Source organism: Typopeltis vanoorti, chromosome 20 (genome assembly GCF_054136105.1).
Source record: "Typopeltis vanoorti isolate ZY-2024b chromosome 20, IOZ_Tvanoo_1.0, whole genome shotgun sequence".
In the NCBI taxonomy this organism is placed as follows: Eukaryota; Metazoa; Arthropoda; class Arachnida; order Uropygi; family Thelyphonidae; genus Typopeltis; species Typopeltis vanoorti.
The window spans coordinates 17,911,773-17,929,784 of NC_143568.1; the positions used below are offsets into that span (position 1 = coordinate 17,911,773).

The 18,012-nt window shown below is 33.9% G+C and overlaps 1 protein-coding gene across 3 annotated transcripts in view; it reads left to right on the forward strand.

Moving 5' to 3' along the window:
• Positions 1 to 233: 233 nt before the first annotated feature.
• LOC150095259 (kelch-like protein 40a) overlaps positions 234 to 18,012 on the forward strand; it is a 90,758-nt gene continuing 72,979 nt past the window's right edge. For 2 of the 3 annotated variants that reach the window (XM_090410787.1, XM_090410785.1), the window contains exons 1-3: positions 234 to 342; positions 3,312 to 4,389; positions 9,493 to 9,723. In XM_090410787.1, coding sequence (XP_090266913.1) covers positions 3,363 to 4,389; positions 9,493 to 9,723 — 1,258 coding nt within the window. In that variant the 5' untranslated portion in view covers positions 234 to 342; positions 3,312 to 3,362. Of the gene's footprint in view, positions 343 to 376; positions 572 to 3,311; positions 4,390 to 9,492; positions 9,724 to 18,012 lie in introns of those variants that run through there. The other variant, XM_090410786.1, reaches the window with a different exon arrangement.

Consider the following 18,012-nt stretch of genomic DNA (forward strand, 5'->3'; position numbering starts at 1 on the left):
ACACAAAGTCAATCGCAGCTCTCTGTTTGAAACTCATTTTCCGACCGTCCGTCAAAACACACTGTCACTCTTGGCACTATAACTCAGCTTCTAATGAAACAAATGTTATAAACAGTTGACACTACGCTAATGAAGATTGCCGCTTTCGACAACAAAAAGATACAACATTGTGGCGCCACTAGTTTCTTCTGTTATCGAAAAGTTCGGTTTGTTTGTGGACAGAGAGTGTAGTATTTATGACAGCGCCACTTGCTTGTACACAGTTGGATGTCGTACTATATATTCCACTTTAGACGGAGTTGGTGTGACTTGTTGAGTGATGTCTTTAAATTAAGTCAAATGGTAATCATATCGTTTACTGTCGTTTCATTTATTTCGAAGTATTGTGTTTACCGTTGGGCAATGTTTATGTTCATACAACATGAATATTACCCTACATCAACGTTACCTGTTTTGCATTAATTTTAAATGTCGCGCTTTCCGGTAGTAATCGCTTTAAAAAAATGGGTCTTGAAATAACAGACGACAGCATGTACTTAAATCAAAACAAGTATAATTTCTGTCTGTTCTGGTGAGTATACACTAGCCAAAATTAATCATTTACACTTATGAGGAGCTGGGGGTATATGTCCCTTTGCTTCTTTTTAACTTGCATTATATATAACTCCAGAGATTAACTGGCATTATCTCTGGAGTTATATATACTTGCTAGTGATTTATTGCTAATTGAAATGGTTGACGTTTTCTAAAAACAACTGCAATAAAAGGCAAAATACTTTTCCATTTAGAATAGGTATTTAGAGCAATTCATAGTGAAATCATTGCTATTAGTAGGGAAGTGAAATTAGGAATAAGATTTCATGTGCAAACTGTATCGTATAACAGGGAGTTGTTTGCATGTATTTGATAGGACATATACATGGATGTAATTTGTAACTATTCTAGTGATTTTTTTTTTAATTTTATAATGATAAAGAAATTTAGTAAAATAACTGGAAGTAAGTTAATCGACAATTTAAGCAAATAATAATATGAATAAATACATAGAACAATGAAGCAAATGAAAAATGAAGAAGCCCAAGGCATATATGACATTCAAAAAGAACTTCTGGAAAAAGGAGGAGAAAACATAATAAATTACCTAAAGAAACTTCAACAAAATACTAAAGAAAGGAAATTTACCAACAGAATGGAAAACAGGCCAGATCATGCCCATCCACAAAAAAAAGGATATGTCAGATCCTGCACTAACTATAGGCCTATCACCCTTCTAAACCATTGCTATCAAGTATTCATCAGAATTCTTCAAAACAGAGTTAAACATTCCTATGAAGAACAGAGGGAAGAAGAGCCAATGGGATTTAGAAATAGAAGAAACACAATAGATGTAATTTTCACATTAAACAGATTAGCAGATCTTATGAGACAAAAATAATTAAAATTCTAGAAAACTGAGGGTTTGACAAATACCTATTAAATTGCATCAAGAATTACTATTCAGAAATGCAAGCAATAGTCAATTACAAAAACACAGAAACAGATCAAATAGCAATTAAAAAAGGAGTTATGCAAGGCTGTCCATTGTCACCATACTTATTCAGCCTGTACCTAAAAGAAGTAGCAGACAAAGGACTACAGATATAACATATTTAAAGTATATAACACATTTAAAGTATGCTGACAACACAGTTTTCAATACAGACAGCCAAGAAAAATTAGAAAATATCCTGACCAAGCTGCATCAAACAAGTAACAAATATGATATGAAAATATATTTGTTACTTTGTAACTATAGGCTTATCACCCTTCTAAGCCATTTCTATAAAGTATTCATCAGGATTCTTCAAAACAGAGTTAAACATTCCTATGAAGAACAGAGGGAAGAAGAGTAAATGGGATTTAGAAATAGGAGAAACACAATAGATGTAATTTTCACATTAAACAGATTAGCAGATCTTATGAGAGACAAAAATAATTAAAATTCTAGAAAACTGAAGGTTCGACAAATACCTATTAAATTGAATCAAGAATTACTATTCAGAAACACGAGCAATAGTCGAATACAAAAACACAGAAACAGATCAAGGCCAAGCCTGGCTGGCCGAGTGGTTTGCGTGTCCGCTCTCCAGTCAAGAGGCTGTGGGTTCGAATCCCGCCTTGGCATGGATGTTTGTGATTGTCTGTGGAAATACTAGTGATGGTGGTAGATAGCATTGGTGTAGTTGTGAGTGGTGGAAGCGGAGCTGTAGAATAGATGCCCTCTCTTGATGAGTCTTTGGACTCCCAGGAGGTGACAAATAATAATAATGATAATAAAAAAATCAATTTTAGTAAAACAAAACTAATAGTAATAGGAAGAAAAAGGGAAGCAATCCAAATTAAATAGGAAACAATAATATAGAACAAGTAAAGCAGTTCAATTACCTAGGATCACTGAATATCTAGTTTATTTTGAAACCATTAAATTCAGAATAACGGATGGATAACAATGGGCAGACTACAAAAAATATGGAACAATAAAGGATTAAGCAAAGAACTCAAAGATATATAAAGCAATGATAATTCCCACAGTACTCTATGGCTCGGAATGCTGGATCTTAAGGGAAAAAAAGAAATGGATAAACTCGATGCTTTTGAAATGAAATGCCTAAGAAAAGTCAATAGAACAAACTGAACAGATAAAAACAAATGAAAAAGTCAGAGAAGAACTTAACTTTAAAGAAACAATAATTACAGCACTAAAAAGGTGCCAACTAAGCTGGTTTGGATATGTTTCAGGAATGAACCCAGAAAGACTACCAAACATATTAAATGGCAGAATTGAAGGACAGCCCAGCAGAGGAAGACCAGGAATGAAATGGATTGAGAACATTAAAGAAAGCACCCACTTAAACTGCATAATAGAACTTCATAAAAAGACAGCAGACAGAAAGAATTGTCAAAAATGTGAAGAAAATTTGAGGAATTTTCTTTGAGGAACTCAACCTGCCATGAGCAGAAGAGATGAAGAATATAGGTGTATTAAACAAAAACATGTGCTAAAGATTTAAAATTTTGTCACAAATTTCAGCAGAAGTTTGCATTTTTAATGTTATTAGCTTAGTTATGATTTAAAAACTGATTAATGAAATTCAGTAAGCCTGCTGATTGTAATAGTTTCATGCTACTGAAGAAATAATAAAAACTTATTCCCGTGATTGTATCTGTTTTTATTTCAGGCATTAATTAATTTATCTACCTTATGTTTTTGTAGTTTAAATATCATTGTGGTATAAATTATTATTCATCTTTTTTTTTTTTTTCTTGCCTAGGTGATCACACATGGTTGGTATCATATTATATTGCACTGTGAGTTTTAAGTAATGGATGAGGAGCGTAGATCAACAGATATCATTCTTATAGCAGGAGATGAAAAGTTTCCATGTAATAAAAATGTCTTGCAGTCAGCTTCACCATATTTTAAAGCTATGTTCAATTCAAACATGATAGAGAGCAAATCCAAAGAAATTCATTTACATGATGTGGATCCAGATGTTTTGAAAATTCTTATTAACTATGCTTATAGTGGAGATGCTTTCATCACTCCTGATAATGCACCAGCCATCATACAGGCATCTATGGTTTATCAGTTTGATTACATCTTTGATATATGTTGTAAAGTTATATTAGACAGCCTTGGCATTGAAACTTGTCTTTCATTTTGGGTATTATGTGATACTTTACAGGTTGAATACCTTAGACAGCACTGTAAGCGATTCATATTGTGGAATTTTGCACAGATAGTTAAAGAACAAAATATAAGTGATATTCCAAACATTCTGATAACTGAACTTTTGTCTGATGACAATTTAAACTGCAATAGTGAGCTCTGTGTATTTAAAACTGCTTTACAGTGGATTGAATACAATAAAAGTAATGAAGATGATATCATTAATGTATTGTCATGCATCAGGTATCCTCTATTACAAAGCGGAGACTGGAGTTTTATTAATCAAGATGTAATTGTTAATGAGAATTGCAAAATAAAAGAATTTATATCAGGTGTTTCTCAATGTCTTGCTGACATTCAGTGTAAAAATGAACTCAATTCGCAAACACAAGACATTCTAGACAGAGCTGATTTAGCACATTCTAAAGCGTATTTGGAAACTCAGCACTTCGTATCAAATCCAAGGTTTATTCCATATGCTGCAGTGCTTGTTGGTTTTGAAAATAAAGAATTGGATAGCCCAGTTAATGAAGACTGTGGAACCTATGCAAAGAAAACTCAGTGTTCTGACTTAAAATTTTTTCAGTATAAAGAGTGTGGAACTTTTAGAAAAGTAACTTCCCTCCAAGTTAGTACTCATCATTCTGCTGCTCTTGTAGGATATGTATTGTGTTCAATTGGTAGGTGATAGTTTTAACTTTTCAGCCTTTGCTTTTTACTCTTCCCCTTCCTTTTTGTTTTTAATTAATTTATTTATTTTTTATTTTTTTAGACTCTACCAATTTTTATTATTATTTTCACATAACATGTTTATATTAAGGTAATGTATGAATAAAAATAATATAATTTCTTATCATTTATATATATATAGAGTCTAGATTTGAGATAGTTGTGATGTGTTTCTACTGGATTGGATACTAATAAAAAATTATATTCTTATTTTTGCCTGTACTGCCTTAGTGTAAGCAGACTAGAAGTTTGTGGATGAAATTCCTTTGACTAACTAATTGCATAATGAGAGCAGTCGACTTCACTTTCAGTATTCCATAACAGGTTGCTTCAGGCATGCTTCAAAAATAACATAAGTTAGTATACACATTCTTGGATGTATTGACTAATGCAAAGAATCATTTCAGAGATTAATTTGTTATTGAAATCTCATTGCTCTGAGCTAGACCTTGGAGATAATGGAGCAAAGCAAGTCATGTTTCTTATATCAAAGTAGTAAAATGGTATACATTGTTGAAGTATATTATACTGTCCATCTCAGTAGAAAAACTTGTTATAACTATCTCAAATTCAAAGTGTAGTAAAATTGTAGTAATAAATATATCATTTTAGTACTTGTATTTTGAGAAATATAACTGCTGTCAGATTCTCCAAATAGTTTTCTATATGTCTAGCTTCCTACTGATGATACTCAATAAAGATGAAGTGGTTTTGATTATTTTGAATTACAAAGTTGAAGCAACTAAGTGCAAAAAAAAAAAAAAAAATAGCACTGCAGGTGAGCTAAGGATTAGATGATCTGGGGAAGCTTTGCTATAACAATTTCAACACTTCCTCCTCTAATTAAGTAGCAAGATAGTGGTCCCAAAAAAATTAAAATAAATAAAATAAAGTTGTAATCTGATTGTACTCTGGGTAATCTGACAGCTAGATAATCTGAAAGTTATCTAAAATTCCTAACTGGTGTTAGGAATGCTTCAGGAGATAGAAAAGTAAAAACTGATCAAATCAGAAACCTTACAAATGAGTTAGTTTGGATAAAAATATTGAGAATAGCAGAAAATAACCATAGATGCTAAAATATTTTCAGCTTCTCAAAACTCAGTGACAGTTGCCTATAGTGTAGCTTTTTTATTTAATAACAGGTTTTTTATTTATTTATTTTTTTATTTTATTTTTTTTTAAAATAACCCATGTAAAGGTTCTCACAAAGAACTTTTCACACTGGCATTCAAATTAATAGCCCTTGGTAGGAAAGCAGAAATGCTTTTTGCTTAAGCACTCAAGCTGACTTTTTCTTTTTTTTCTTCTATTTGAATTATACTATTGCTGGCCAAAATAAAATGTATTTTAATGGAGTGGTATATGTGGTAATGATCACATAAATTTCTTTAACTACCTTTTGTGATATAGGCCATGGTCTCATCCCCCATTGAAAGGGAGACAGATTTTCCAGTGATGAGTCTTGTGATATGGAATTCTAGAATAATATTAGTTATTGAAACTCATTATTTATAAACTAAGATAACATTTTGATTTTCTCAAAAAAATTCAACATCTTCTTTTCATTTATGGTTATTTATTACATCACTTTTGATCTCTCATGGACAAATAACATGGCTAAACATAAGCCAAATTAATGCTCTGATTTGGGTGGTTAATCCTATCTTGTCAGCTTTCTGTCACATTATTATTATTTGAAACCTCCGTGGAGGAGGACTCATCGAGGGAGGGAACCTGCTCTACAACTCCATCTCCACCATTCAATCACCAACTGACCACAAGCAATGGCATCTACCGCTGACCACCACTGGTATTTCCACGGACAATCACAAACATCCATTCCCAAGGTGGGATTCGAACCCATAACCTTTTGGCTGGAGAGCAGATATGCTATCCACCTGACCAACCAGGCCGGCAGAGGCATTTACTTTCTACCATAGAACTCTTTGAAGAAAGGAAATTCATTCATTCTTGAGCAGTATTCCTGTTTTGAAAGATGAAAAATCTTAGTGTCCAGGAGTGGGAATCCTACCATCTTCATAGATTGACCAACTCACCTTCAATTGATAAGATCATATAAAAAGTTTGTCTTAGACAAATTTCATACCCAGTTGTTTCCAACCAAAAAAGCATTACCGTTACCAATTGAGCTTCCATATTTCAGTTAGTAGTAAGTATTTTTGAGAAATACTTTACAACAGTAATTTTTAAAAATAACTGGATTTACTGCTGTAATGAACACAAACTAAATTAATAATATGTTTAATAATAATAGACAATAAAAAAAATCTGGTTTCATGTTGTTAATGTTAAGATGGCTATAATCTTTCTCACATTGCTTTACATTGATTTTTAGAATACTTGAGTAAGTATTATAATATCTAGTGACATATGTGATGTAAACTTCATCTGATTCCTGTTATAGGTTCCATGTGAATGAATAATTTCTAGATTCCTGACTGTGGTATAGTTGTATTTCATTCCATGGCATGATTTGTTGATATGCAGTTAAGCTTGATTTATGTTTCTGTCATAGGCAGTATGACAGAAACTTTCCCTAATCTTAATTTCTCTCAAGGTAAAAAGCACAGTCTCAAGGGAGACCGTGTTTTTTATCTATATTTAAATATGGTGGTTCTGTATTTATTTTCTTTTAATCTTCTCCTCTCCTCCATCCACTCAGTTGGCCATAGGGTTTAAGAAATTTTTTTTTCCCATTTGGTTACAAAGTAAATAAAAAATGGTAGCCAAGAAATTATATTTGTTATAAGTGTAAGCAAACAAAGTTTGTGCATGAAGAATCTTCACAACTAGGCTATCGTTATATCATTTCTTGGCAATCATAGGGGTCAGTGTAAGTGTAAACAAAATAAAACAACGGTTGAAGCATGATGCCTATTTACTCTCCTAAAATTAAAAAGAAATAAAGGGATATCTTAGCAAGTTTTCTGTTTTCCAGTACAAGTATACTCTTGTTCTTGAAAATCTCATACTTTAGATAGATATGCAAATGAGATAGTTGAATACAAGAACCCAGACTGCATTCTGGTATATATATAATAGTATATATACCAGATATAATAGTATATAAGTTAGATCTTATATACTATTTTGTTAGTACCATGCATAATGTTAAGTGAAAAAAAAACTATTTTTTTGGAATGAAGTTTCACTGTGTAAGAATGTGGTAAAATAGTGAATCTGCTTATTATTAAAAAATTACAGTATGCTTATCCAATAGTTTTGGGAATGGGTTCTTTAGAATTACCAGAAATTAAGAACAGCTTCTAGCACTGCACAGTGCTTGATTTTGCAACTGTCTGCATTTTGACTGCATCTGTTTTCTTCTACAACCACATCATTAGATTTGTAACAGATCATTTTGAATTTCAAACAATCAGAAATTTTCAGCATGGAAGATTTCTGATATTTTAGTTATTAATTTTCTTTTGTCAATTTGTGGTTTGTTGCAATTTGACATTTTTAGGTGCATTTCACAAAATGCATAGCACTTCGTAGATTTGTTTTGTTTGTCAATTTCCGTGTAAGTTATTCCAGGACTCCTTTAAATGGAATGTATTGAAATTTGGTATTTGAAATCCTTATAAAAATACTTGGAGCTATTCAAAATTCTGTTGAATCAGGCTTTGCAAGAGTACAAAAACCAAAACATCTTGAATTATGTATTGTAATAGCTTTGACTGAATGGATGGAATTTAGGATGTACATAAGGTAAATCTTATTTGGCTATCAGATTTAATTTTTATTTCAGTCGAATCATTTTTATCGGTGAAGTTTCACAATGTGGTTACTTAAACATAATGAGAGAGGAAAGATTAACAGAACAAGTGTTCTTTGCCAGGTTGGCAGGGTAAAGACCCATAGGAAGACCAAGATGTAGGTGGATTGATACAGTAAACTGTGCCTTAAAAGACAGAAATATAAAATCTGATAACTTTGGAATCTTGACAGATAACATTAATTGGAAGGAAGATTGTTGAATATATGTAAACGTTACACCATTACTAACTTCTGATCAACAGTGTAACATTTTCATGTATTACTATTGTAATTATCCTGTCCCCCCCCCCATCCTGAGGGTACATATATCAGGAATTTGATGATGAAGTTTGACAATATTGTTTACAGTGAAATATCCTTTTGTGTCTGACTGCAAACAGTACTCATGATGGAACCTGTAGACAAAGACAGACACAAATGTACACAGTGTGCCAATTAAGTAACGACATTGATTTTTTTACAGGATTTTTTACAGCTCTTTGAATAAAAGTAACAAATGTGTTTATAGTTTTGACTGCTGTTGTAATCAAGTATGTTGTAATCACAGGTGCAACTTTCAAGTTGGGTGATGCAGCAGTTTTTGTGTGGCAACTGTTGAAGTAAGAGTGTGTCAGAAGTTGTCATGGAGCATAGAGCTGTTATAAAGTGTAAATTAGGAAAAACTGCTACAGAAGTATACCAAATAAATAATAGACAAAAAAAAGTTTGACAATGACTGTCTGAGCTGTGCACAGGTGTTCTGTTGGCTTTCATTATTTAAAGGGAGAGGAAGTCCCTGGAGGATGAACCTCGTTGTGGATGGACAGGTGAAAATATGGTGAAAGCTAAGGAAATAGTTGCCCATGACAGGTGAATAACCACTAGGCTAGTCGCTGTACAGCTTGGTGTCAGTAAGGAAATGGCTAGATTAATCTTAGAATGAGATCTGCACAAGAGGAAGATTTTTTCAGATTTGTGCTGCACACGTTGACATGAACAGAGCAAGCACCGGGTTGTTATGTTATAAAGTTTTTCTTTATGAGCAGTTTTTTTTTTTTTTTTTCTTCTTCTTTTGACAACATAATTACCTCATATTTCTTCACAAGAACCTTTAATATATCTTTAAAAAAACAGTCAAATTTCATACTTCCAAAGATTATTTTTAGTTATTTTTATTATGTATTTAAAATTCTGTTATTATCATTTGTATATAAATTTCAAATAATTATTTTTAATGATGTATGTAAAACTTTTTTTTTTATATAAAAAAGGTACTAGTATTTATTTGCTTGGTGGAGAATATGGAATTGGATCCGGCAAATGGAATGAATTAATTTGGAAATATGACACATTAAAAGAGAACTGGGTAGTTGTAGGTACTTTGCCTAAACCACGTCGTCATTTCTTTGTTGCTGTCATAGGCGATAACATCTACCTGCTAGGTGGTTTTGGAAGATACAGATTGGTGTTGACAACTGTTGATAGCTATAATACAAAAACAGGTAAATCTATATATATATCCTTAATGCTGATTTCTGCAGGGAAAGCTCTGTTTAGATCTTTGTTTTATTTTGCTCAAAATTTTATTCAGAAAGTTATTTCAATATAATAAATTCTATCTGAATGAAGACTTCATCATAATGCAAGTAAGGACATAATCATGCAGTCATTAATAAAAAAAAAAAAAAAAGTGCATTTCATGATCATGTTGTTTAGTGACATCATTTATGATTACAACTGGAACTGAACCTGGTACCATTTGGCATGTGTATCAGAATCAAACTCTCGCCATCAAAGATATGGGTGTCTTAATTTAATTGCACATCATTTAAGTTTTAATAACTAATAATACAATATTTTCTCAGTTATGCCTTTGCTATGTTTTATGTATAACATCAAGCGGCTCTCATTTTGCATTCTACTTCAACTGTTGTTTGCCACTGATGATGGGCTGTAATTTTCAAGTCGAAGCATATGGACTTCGAATAAATATTATTCACTTTGAATAAATATTATTTATTTCTTTTGTTATCATGTGAATTAAAGAAACCATATGGCACAAGTATCTCTAGATGTGTTTTGCATTATGGGAGATACTGAGATAGGAGTGATGTTAGCTTGGTTCACCTTTGCCATGAGTTGCCCGGTGTTGTACTACCTTACCCCAGTCCTGAAGATATTTTCAGGTGCAAACTTTGTTTGCTCACACTTGAATAAAGGATTAAACTAAATTTGTTATAGTCTAACCAAGTGAAAAATAAACTTTCAAAGGAATGATATCTGGCCTATGGAATTGTGCATATGAGCATAAACTAAAGGAATGTGGTTGAGTGATCAACATAGAAGATATAAGTTGGAAAGGGAATCTTGCAATATGAACACAAGATTTTGCAGATCACGACCAGAAAAACAGGACCATACCATCACACCGCCCATAGGCATAGCTAGGGTGGAGCGGAGGGGGTGGTCTACCCCGGGCGGCACTTTGAACCTTGTTGAACTTTTGCAGTTAATTCTAAAATACAGTCTCGAGAACTCATTTCTAAATATTGTAATACTACTGCGAATTTTCCTCACAATTGCTGTAGGTGTTGCTAGTTGTGAGAAGAGTTTTTCTAAATAAAATAGATTAAGAATTACTTACATTATTATGAAATAGACTTCGCCAATGTCATCGATTTTGCTAACAGAAAAGCAAGAAAAATAACATTTTAGAATGTTGAAATTAAAGTTTTACTTCAAAAATAAACATAGTGTTTTAATTTATTTCCCTATACGTCATTTTGACTTTTTGTAATATTTTTCATGTGTATTGAGAGGGGCAGCAAAAGCTCTAGCAACACCACCTCCGAATTTCATAGTTGAGGTGATGCACTCTGGTAAGAAATGTTCACCGTGCATCCACTACCTGTCTGTGTGCTCGGTAGAAGGTGTAGCATGATTCGTTGCTCCATAACAGTTTTTCCATGCTTCCACATCCCACTGTACATGCTGTTTGCACCACTGAAGATGACTTCATGTTAGTTTGAGTAATGTGGGGCTTGAATATTGCAATTCTACCCATAGAAATCCATGTTGTGAACCTTGGTTTTGAATGTTTTTTTGTTCCAGTCAGTGCCTTGAACTCTGCATTCAACATGTCAGCCAATGAATGGCAGTTTTGACATATTATCCTTCGTAGCACTCTACAGTCACGTTTGGTCAGTCTTGTAGGTTTTCCTTTATGGGTAGTACTTACAGTAGACTCCCTGTGCTTCCATCTCAGTATGGTGTTACTGATTTTTGATCTGAGATGGTCCAATTTGTCAACAGTTTGTCAAACAGACTTCCAACATGACATTCTATTTGACATTCTATTACAATACCTCTTTTAAACTTCATCAGTTCCCTTTTCACAGCCATTTCACCTGGTCAGAGTTGCACTGAGCTGGGAGCATCATATTTCTTCAGTTTATACTGGCTACAAACACATGACTCGTTACATGGCACAATGCACCTTGCCCATTGTGGGCAATGCACAGCCATTTCACCCAGTCACAGTTGCACTGGACTGGGAGCATTCCTCCAGTTTATACTAGCTACAAACACGACTTGTTATATGGCACAATGCACCTTGTCCATTATGGTGTCCATTGACTTCTTTCAAAGAGTGTATATAGTTATAGATAGATCTCATACATGAGAGGCAGAAGAATCTATAGCAATTATTGCCATGTGTACGATACAGGTGAGGGTTAAGAAAGAAGTTTATTGGTATTTTTCTTGAAAAGTTGGAGGTTGTTTAGGAACACTTCATGAGGAAGGTTGTTCCAGAGGACAGAGGTAGATTGAATAAAAGAGGATGTTGGATGGATGTTGCTCTTATTTCAACAGGGCAAAGTGGAGGAATGATAGTTGCCATTTCATTGGAGCATTCAATATGTAACTGTAGAAAAGATAGAGTAGAGCTCTAAGAGTGCCTCTTTGAAATATAGGTTCTCTATGAGGCTCATCTTCGAGCCAAAATTGCTCTTTGCTGGACAGGAAGAATATTTGGGGAAGTTTGAGGTTCACCACCCCAGATATTATTCAAAGGATGAATGGATTTGGGATTTGTATAGAGTTATAGTTTGTGGGTCAAAAAATAGCATGTCAAGCAGAAAAGAATTCCTGTTTTTTTAGAGGCTAAAGCTATTGATATGATGTGTTTATACCAGGAGAAACTGGAGGTGAATCCGGTGGGTGGGTGGGGGAAATCTAACCTGCCTGGTGATTTTTGTATTAAAGGATAAGGGAAGGTGAGCTGAGATCCCTTTTGTGAGAGAAAAGACAGGAATGCATTTTGGCAATGAAAGTGACCAAGTTATACTCACCCCATTGAAGGATAGTATAGAGAATAATGTTTAAGGCACTGGTTGCAGATAATTTTGAAGGAGCAATCCACTATGAAATGCAATGAATAACCACAGAGAGAAAGCTGGTCACCTAATTACTGAGGATGATAGTTAGATCAAAGGATGTTAATTTGTTTAGCATGTCTTTATGCCAGACATGATCAAATGCTCTGAAAATATCAAAAGTGATAGACTTTTCTCTGAATTTCTCCATATCTAGACAGTAGTGGATGATATAGGCTAAGAGGTCATCCGTGGCTCTTGATTCATGGAATCCATAATGGTAGGCACTGATTAATGTGGTACGTAGGTAGGTAGCAGAGGGGTTGACTGTTGATGACTTTTGCCATTGTTTGGAAAGGACTGAGGTGATGGTAGTTGGTCAGTAGTTTGATCAGACTTATCTTCCACTGATGCACTGATGATGGCCATCAGTACATCAGTGGAAAGGTAAGCTATATGCCCTTCACCATGTTGGGATAGCAAATCTTCCATGCTCAGCAAAGCATGGAAGATTGTAGAGAAAATGTAGGAGAGGTGTTATCTCTGGTGCACAGTGTTTGAGGACAATTAGAAAAATGCTTTGAAGCTAGTACATCCTTTATTGTCTCAGTTGTTTAGTATTCTTCTGATATTTTTTTGCCAAAAAACCACAGGAAGCATATGCTATTCAATTTCTCGTTAAGTTAAGCTGTGATTTTGTCTTGGTTATCTGTGCAGGAGTTGGAGGGAAAAAGGGGATGCCAAAAGATCAGCTTTATATTTAGGTGCTGTAACTTGTTGTGCTATCTGGATAAGAGAGCTGAGGGTGCGTTGCATCAGGTGGCTTTTGCAAGGAACAGACTGCCTGGCTTCCATTTGGACAAAAGGAGATTTCTGGTGTTCACCTTTATGAAGGAAGATTTGGATTTGCTGATGGTTATTTTGCATTTACTGCATGCTTCAGCATAGGCTGAGTACGAAGTTGGGGTTCTTGTTGCAAGTCACCTGTTGTGAGTTGAATTTTTTTTTTTTTTCTTTAACTGCTTTGGTATACCTTCTGTGAACCAAGGCTTAGAAAGTGGATAAGAGTTTTGAGCAGTATGGAGAATGAAGATCTTCATGTCACTGAGGGTAACTTTTGTGACTTGCTCATTGCAGATGTTTGGGTGAGAAGAGCAGAAGCAATAGTCTGACCATGGAAAGGAAGAGTAGAAGTTCCAGAGGTCATTTCATTTGGTACCTTTGTAGTGCTTAAGGATGCAAGGTTGAGTGGTTAGAAGTAGGATGTTCTGTGAGAGGATGAAACTTGCATAAGATTGTGATTTGAGTTACCAAGAGGTGGGGTTACTTTTGTAGTCTATCTGGAAAGAGAACTGGCTAAAAAAAATGATCAAGGATATTTGGAGAGTGTTATCAGGAATTCAGGCAGTTGGATATACGAGGGTGGTTTGAAAAGATCTTGGTCTCAACCATAGATGACAACACTCGACAAGATTTTTTTTTCTAAGTTGGTACATCTGTCATAAGCATCCATGTGAAATTGCAAATCATTCTATCAAGTAGTATTCTTTTATACAGCTGTCTGAAGCAAAAGTGTTGTTTGTATCCCTTGAAATGGATAAAATTGAGTATCGTGTGGTTATAAAATTCTTTGTAAAAGAAAGTTTAACGCCAAAAGAAATTCATTCGAAGTTCATAACAATTTATGGGCACTCTTCTCCTTTGTTTTCAACAATTAAGAAATGGGCTGCCGAGTTTAAACATGGCCATACCAGCCATGAAGATGATCCATATGAAGGACATTCAAAAAGTGTAACAACACCAGAAATCATTGATCAAGTGCACAATATGGTATTGGATGACCAGAGTCAAAGTGTGTGAAATTGCTGAGACTATAGGCATTTCAAAAGAACGTGTAGGATATATTTTGCATGAAGAATTGCAAAAGAAAAAGCTTTGCACAAGATGGGTGCAGTGCTTGTGTTGGATCCTACTTCTTCTTAATCTGTACTTTGGATCCGACATGTTAGTCACTATGATGTTCTTAAACAAAATAATAAGTTGCTAGTTGGTTTCTAATTCAAATATAGAGAAAATTTATATTTAAAGACTGCGCCACTCTATCTCTGAATCAGTTCAATAATTGAAGAAAAATCAACTTTCAACTATTTCTCCTTAAAATATATACTGGCCGAGTATATTTGACTTACTTAATTTACCCGCTTTGGTTCGAATATTTTATGAATGGTGCAGTAAAAGAGATTCAGGCAAAATACAACTTTTGATTAACAAAAACAAACATTTAATTTTAAAATCACAAATTTTACACTTAAGATCAAATCACTAATTAAGATATTATAAACACTTCAGCCTTTCTGATAATACTGTCATACAAACTCAGACAATGGTAAATTTGTTATCTCTAATACAGTCTTCTCACAGTTCCTTAAGTTCCAAATACAATAAAATTTGCAGTAACACCTCTTCACAAACAAACACTTTTAAATTTACACTCCAGTTAATCTTCGCTATAGTTACTGTTAACATAAGGAAATTCTACGATGAAACACACTCACATCTCTGCATAGGAATATTAATGGTTGGATTAATCTTACCGATAATCTTTTTTCTTCATCTACTTACACGCAAACACTTTTTATAACTGTAAACACTTTAAACAGTATACGGCACTCGTTAAAATAATTCCTCTAAGCAATAACTGAATTAATCATCGGTCACAATACACATAAACAAACGTTCTTGCATGAAATACTACTGATCACTTATGAATTAAGGCAATACACAATAATTCCTTAACTTTAGGTTTTATATGCACAGTTGTTCATTCCTCCGGCATTCGATTAATTCTTTAGGCACTATAATTCTAAGCACAGCTAACGGTAAACTTCAATTTTTACAACCTCTTCTATTCTAGTAAGTCCGTGCTTTATTTCAAGATTCTGTGCGTCCTTGACAGGTCGGCCCTGAAATTAAATCTCAACTCAAATATCGCTAGTCTATTTAGTAGTCACTCAGCTGTCTTCCGTAGCTATAATTGTTATTCTACAACTTATTAGCTAACCGCCTCTCGACTAGTAGAGCTTATTTAGCTGCTTGAGTGACTTGCCGACTCGCTATTAACGTACTGTGATTTCCGAATGCTCTGATTCCAACCTAATGCCACTCTCTCTCTTATAAATCTCTAATCATTTTATTAAACTAATCTCTTCATAATAATTTCAGCGTTCATCGCTTTTTACATCCATTGTTCCCGCCTAAATTGTTCTTGTGATCTAAAACTCTTTTCAATAAACCTTCTCCTCACGTGGTGTTCCAAAACGTGCAAGCTATCTAACATACATTTCCATGACAACAAAACAAAACACAATAAAATTGAGCTATTACATAACGTTAAATTTCTACAAACAGGAATAAATAGAGAATATTTACATTTCAATTAATGCGCAGTTAAATTATCAAATATAAATTCTATATTAACATAGAAATAAGTTAAATAGCTTGATAATATTTTAACACAGAGTTTTTCTACTATTAATACACATATTCTTGATTAAATAATTAAATATTAGATAAAATTAAAGGTAGTTATATGAATATTAAATTATAAACAAGTGATTTACATTAAATAATATTTACAAATGTAGCCTTTGTCATGGTGGATTATGTTGGATTCTGAGGAGAGTATTAATAATTTAAATTTCTCTTCATTCAGAATCCAACACTTGCTCACAGCAAATCAAAAACGCACTTGCATGAAAATCTCTGACCAGTGCTTGGAGCATTTGAACAAGAATAAAACTGATTTTGTGCATCGATTTATTACTATGGAGGAGACTTGGATTCACCATTACACACCAGAATCCAAACAGCAGTCAAAACAGTGGACAGAAGCCGGTTGTTCAACTCCATAGAAGACAGAGTCGGTTCCATCAGCAGGAAAGATCATGGCATCGGTGTTTTCGGATGCTAAAGGCATTCTGTTTATTAATTATCTTGAAAAGGATAAAATAATCACCGGAGAATATTATTCCGATCTTTTAACCAGTCTAGACGAAAAAATTCGTGAGAAAAGACATGGTTTGCAGAAGGAAAAAATCATCTTTCATCAGGACAATGCACCCGCCCATAAAGGTGTTTTGGCAATGGGAAAATTAAGGGATCTGCACTATGAATGGTTGGAACATCCACCATATTCCCCAGATTTGGCTCCCTCTGACTTCTATCTCTTCCCAAAATGAAAACTCTTTTTTGCTGGTCAACATTTTTCTTCGAATCAAGAGGTGATTACAGCTGTAGAGGGGTATTTTGCAGATCTTACTGAGAGCCACTACAGGGACGGGTTAATGGTGCTGGAGTATCACTGGAATAAATGTATTAGTCTTAAGGGAGATTATGTTGAAAAATAAAAATAATTTTGAAATTATAAATTCGTTTTTTCATTGTTAGGCCGATAACGTTTCAGACCACCCTTGTACAATTTGTTAGAGACGTATTCATGAGAATTTAATAATTTTATTACAAATATTTTGACCAGAAACTAGCCGTTCATCAGTGCATGAGCATAATCCAAGGTGAAGCTACAACAACAAAAAAAAAAACAATGGCAAAAGTTGCAAAAATTTGTATATACTATATATATATATATGTAGAAAGTTTTTTACCTTGGGTATAATATATGTTAAAGATGCCAAGCTATTTTAAACCTGGTTTTACTCCATTTCCCAAGTAAACAAACAAGTCAAGTTTGCGCCTGCACATATTGCAAGTCTAGCTGACCCGCAAAGTAGTGCAAGTCAAGGCAACTCGTGGTAAAGGTAGAATAAGCTCTGATCATTATTCTTAATATTTACCCTTAATGCGAAGCCCATCTCTTTGAGGAGATGTATGATGCTATGCATTAAAGGCAAGGGGCTACTACCCAGACCGGTTTCGACCTTTATTGAGGTCTCATCAGTGGGAGCCAGGCTTAGGAATACCAAGATTTAAGTAATACAGAGCTTATAAGTATTTTACCAAAACAAGTTACCATAAGGTGCTTTGACCTTATTAAATAAAAATCTCAGGATGAGAGATATATGTAGAAAGTTTTTTACCTTAGGTATAATATATGTTACATCATACATCTCCTCAAGGAGATGGGCTTCGCATTAAGGGTAAATATTAGGAATAGTGATCAGAGCTTATTCTACCTTTACCATGAGTTGCCTTGACTTGCACTACTTTGCAGGTCAGCTAGACTTGCAATACGTGCAGGCGCAAACTTGACTTGTTTGTTTACTTGGGAAATGGAGTAAAACCAGGTTTAAAATAGCTTGGTATCTTTAAAAAAAAAAAAAATATATATATATATATATATATATATATATATATATATATATATATATATAGTTAGATCAGAGTTAGCAAAGCAAAAGC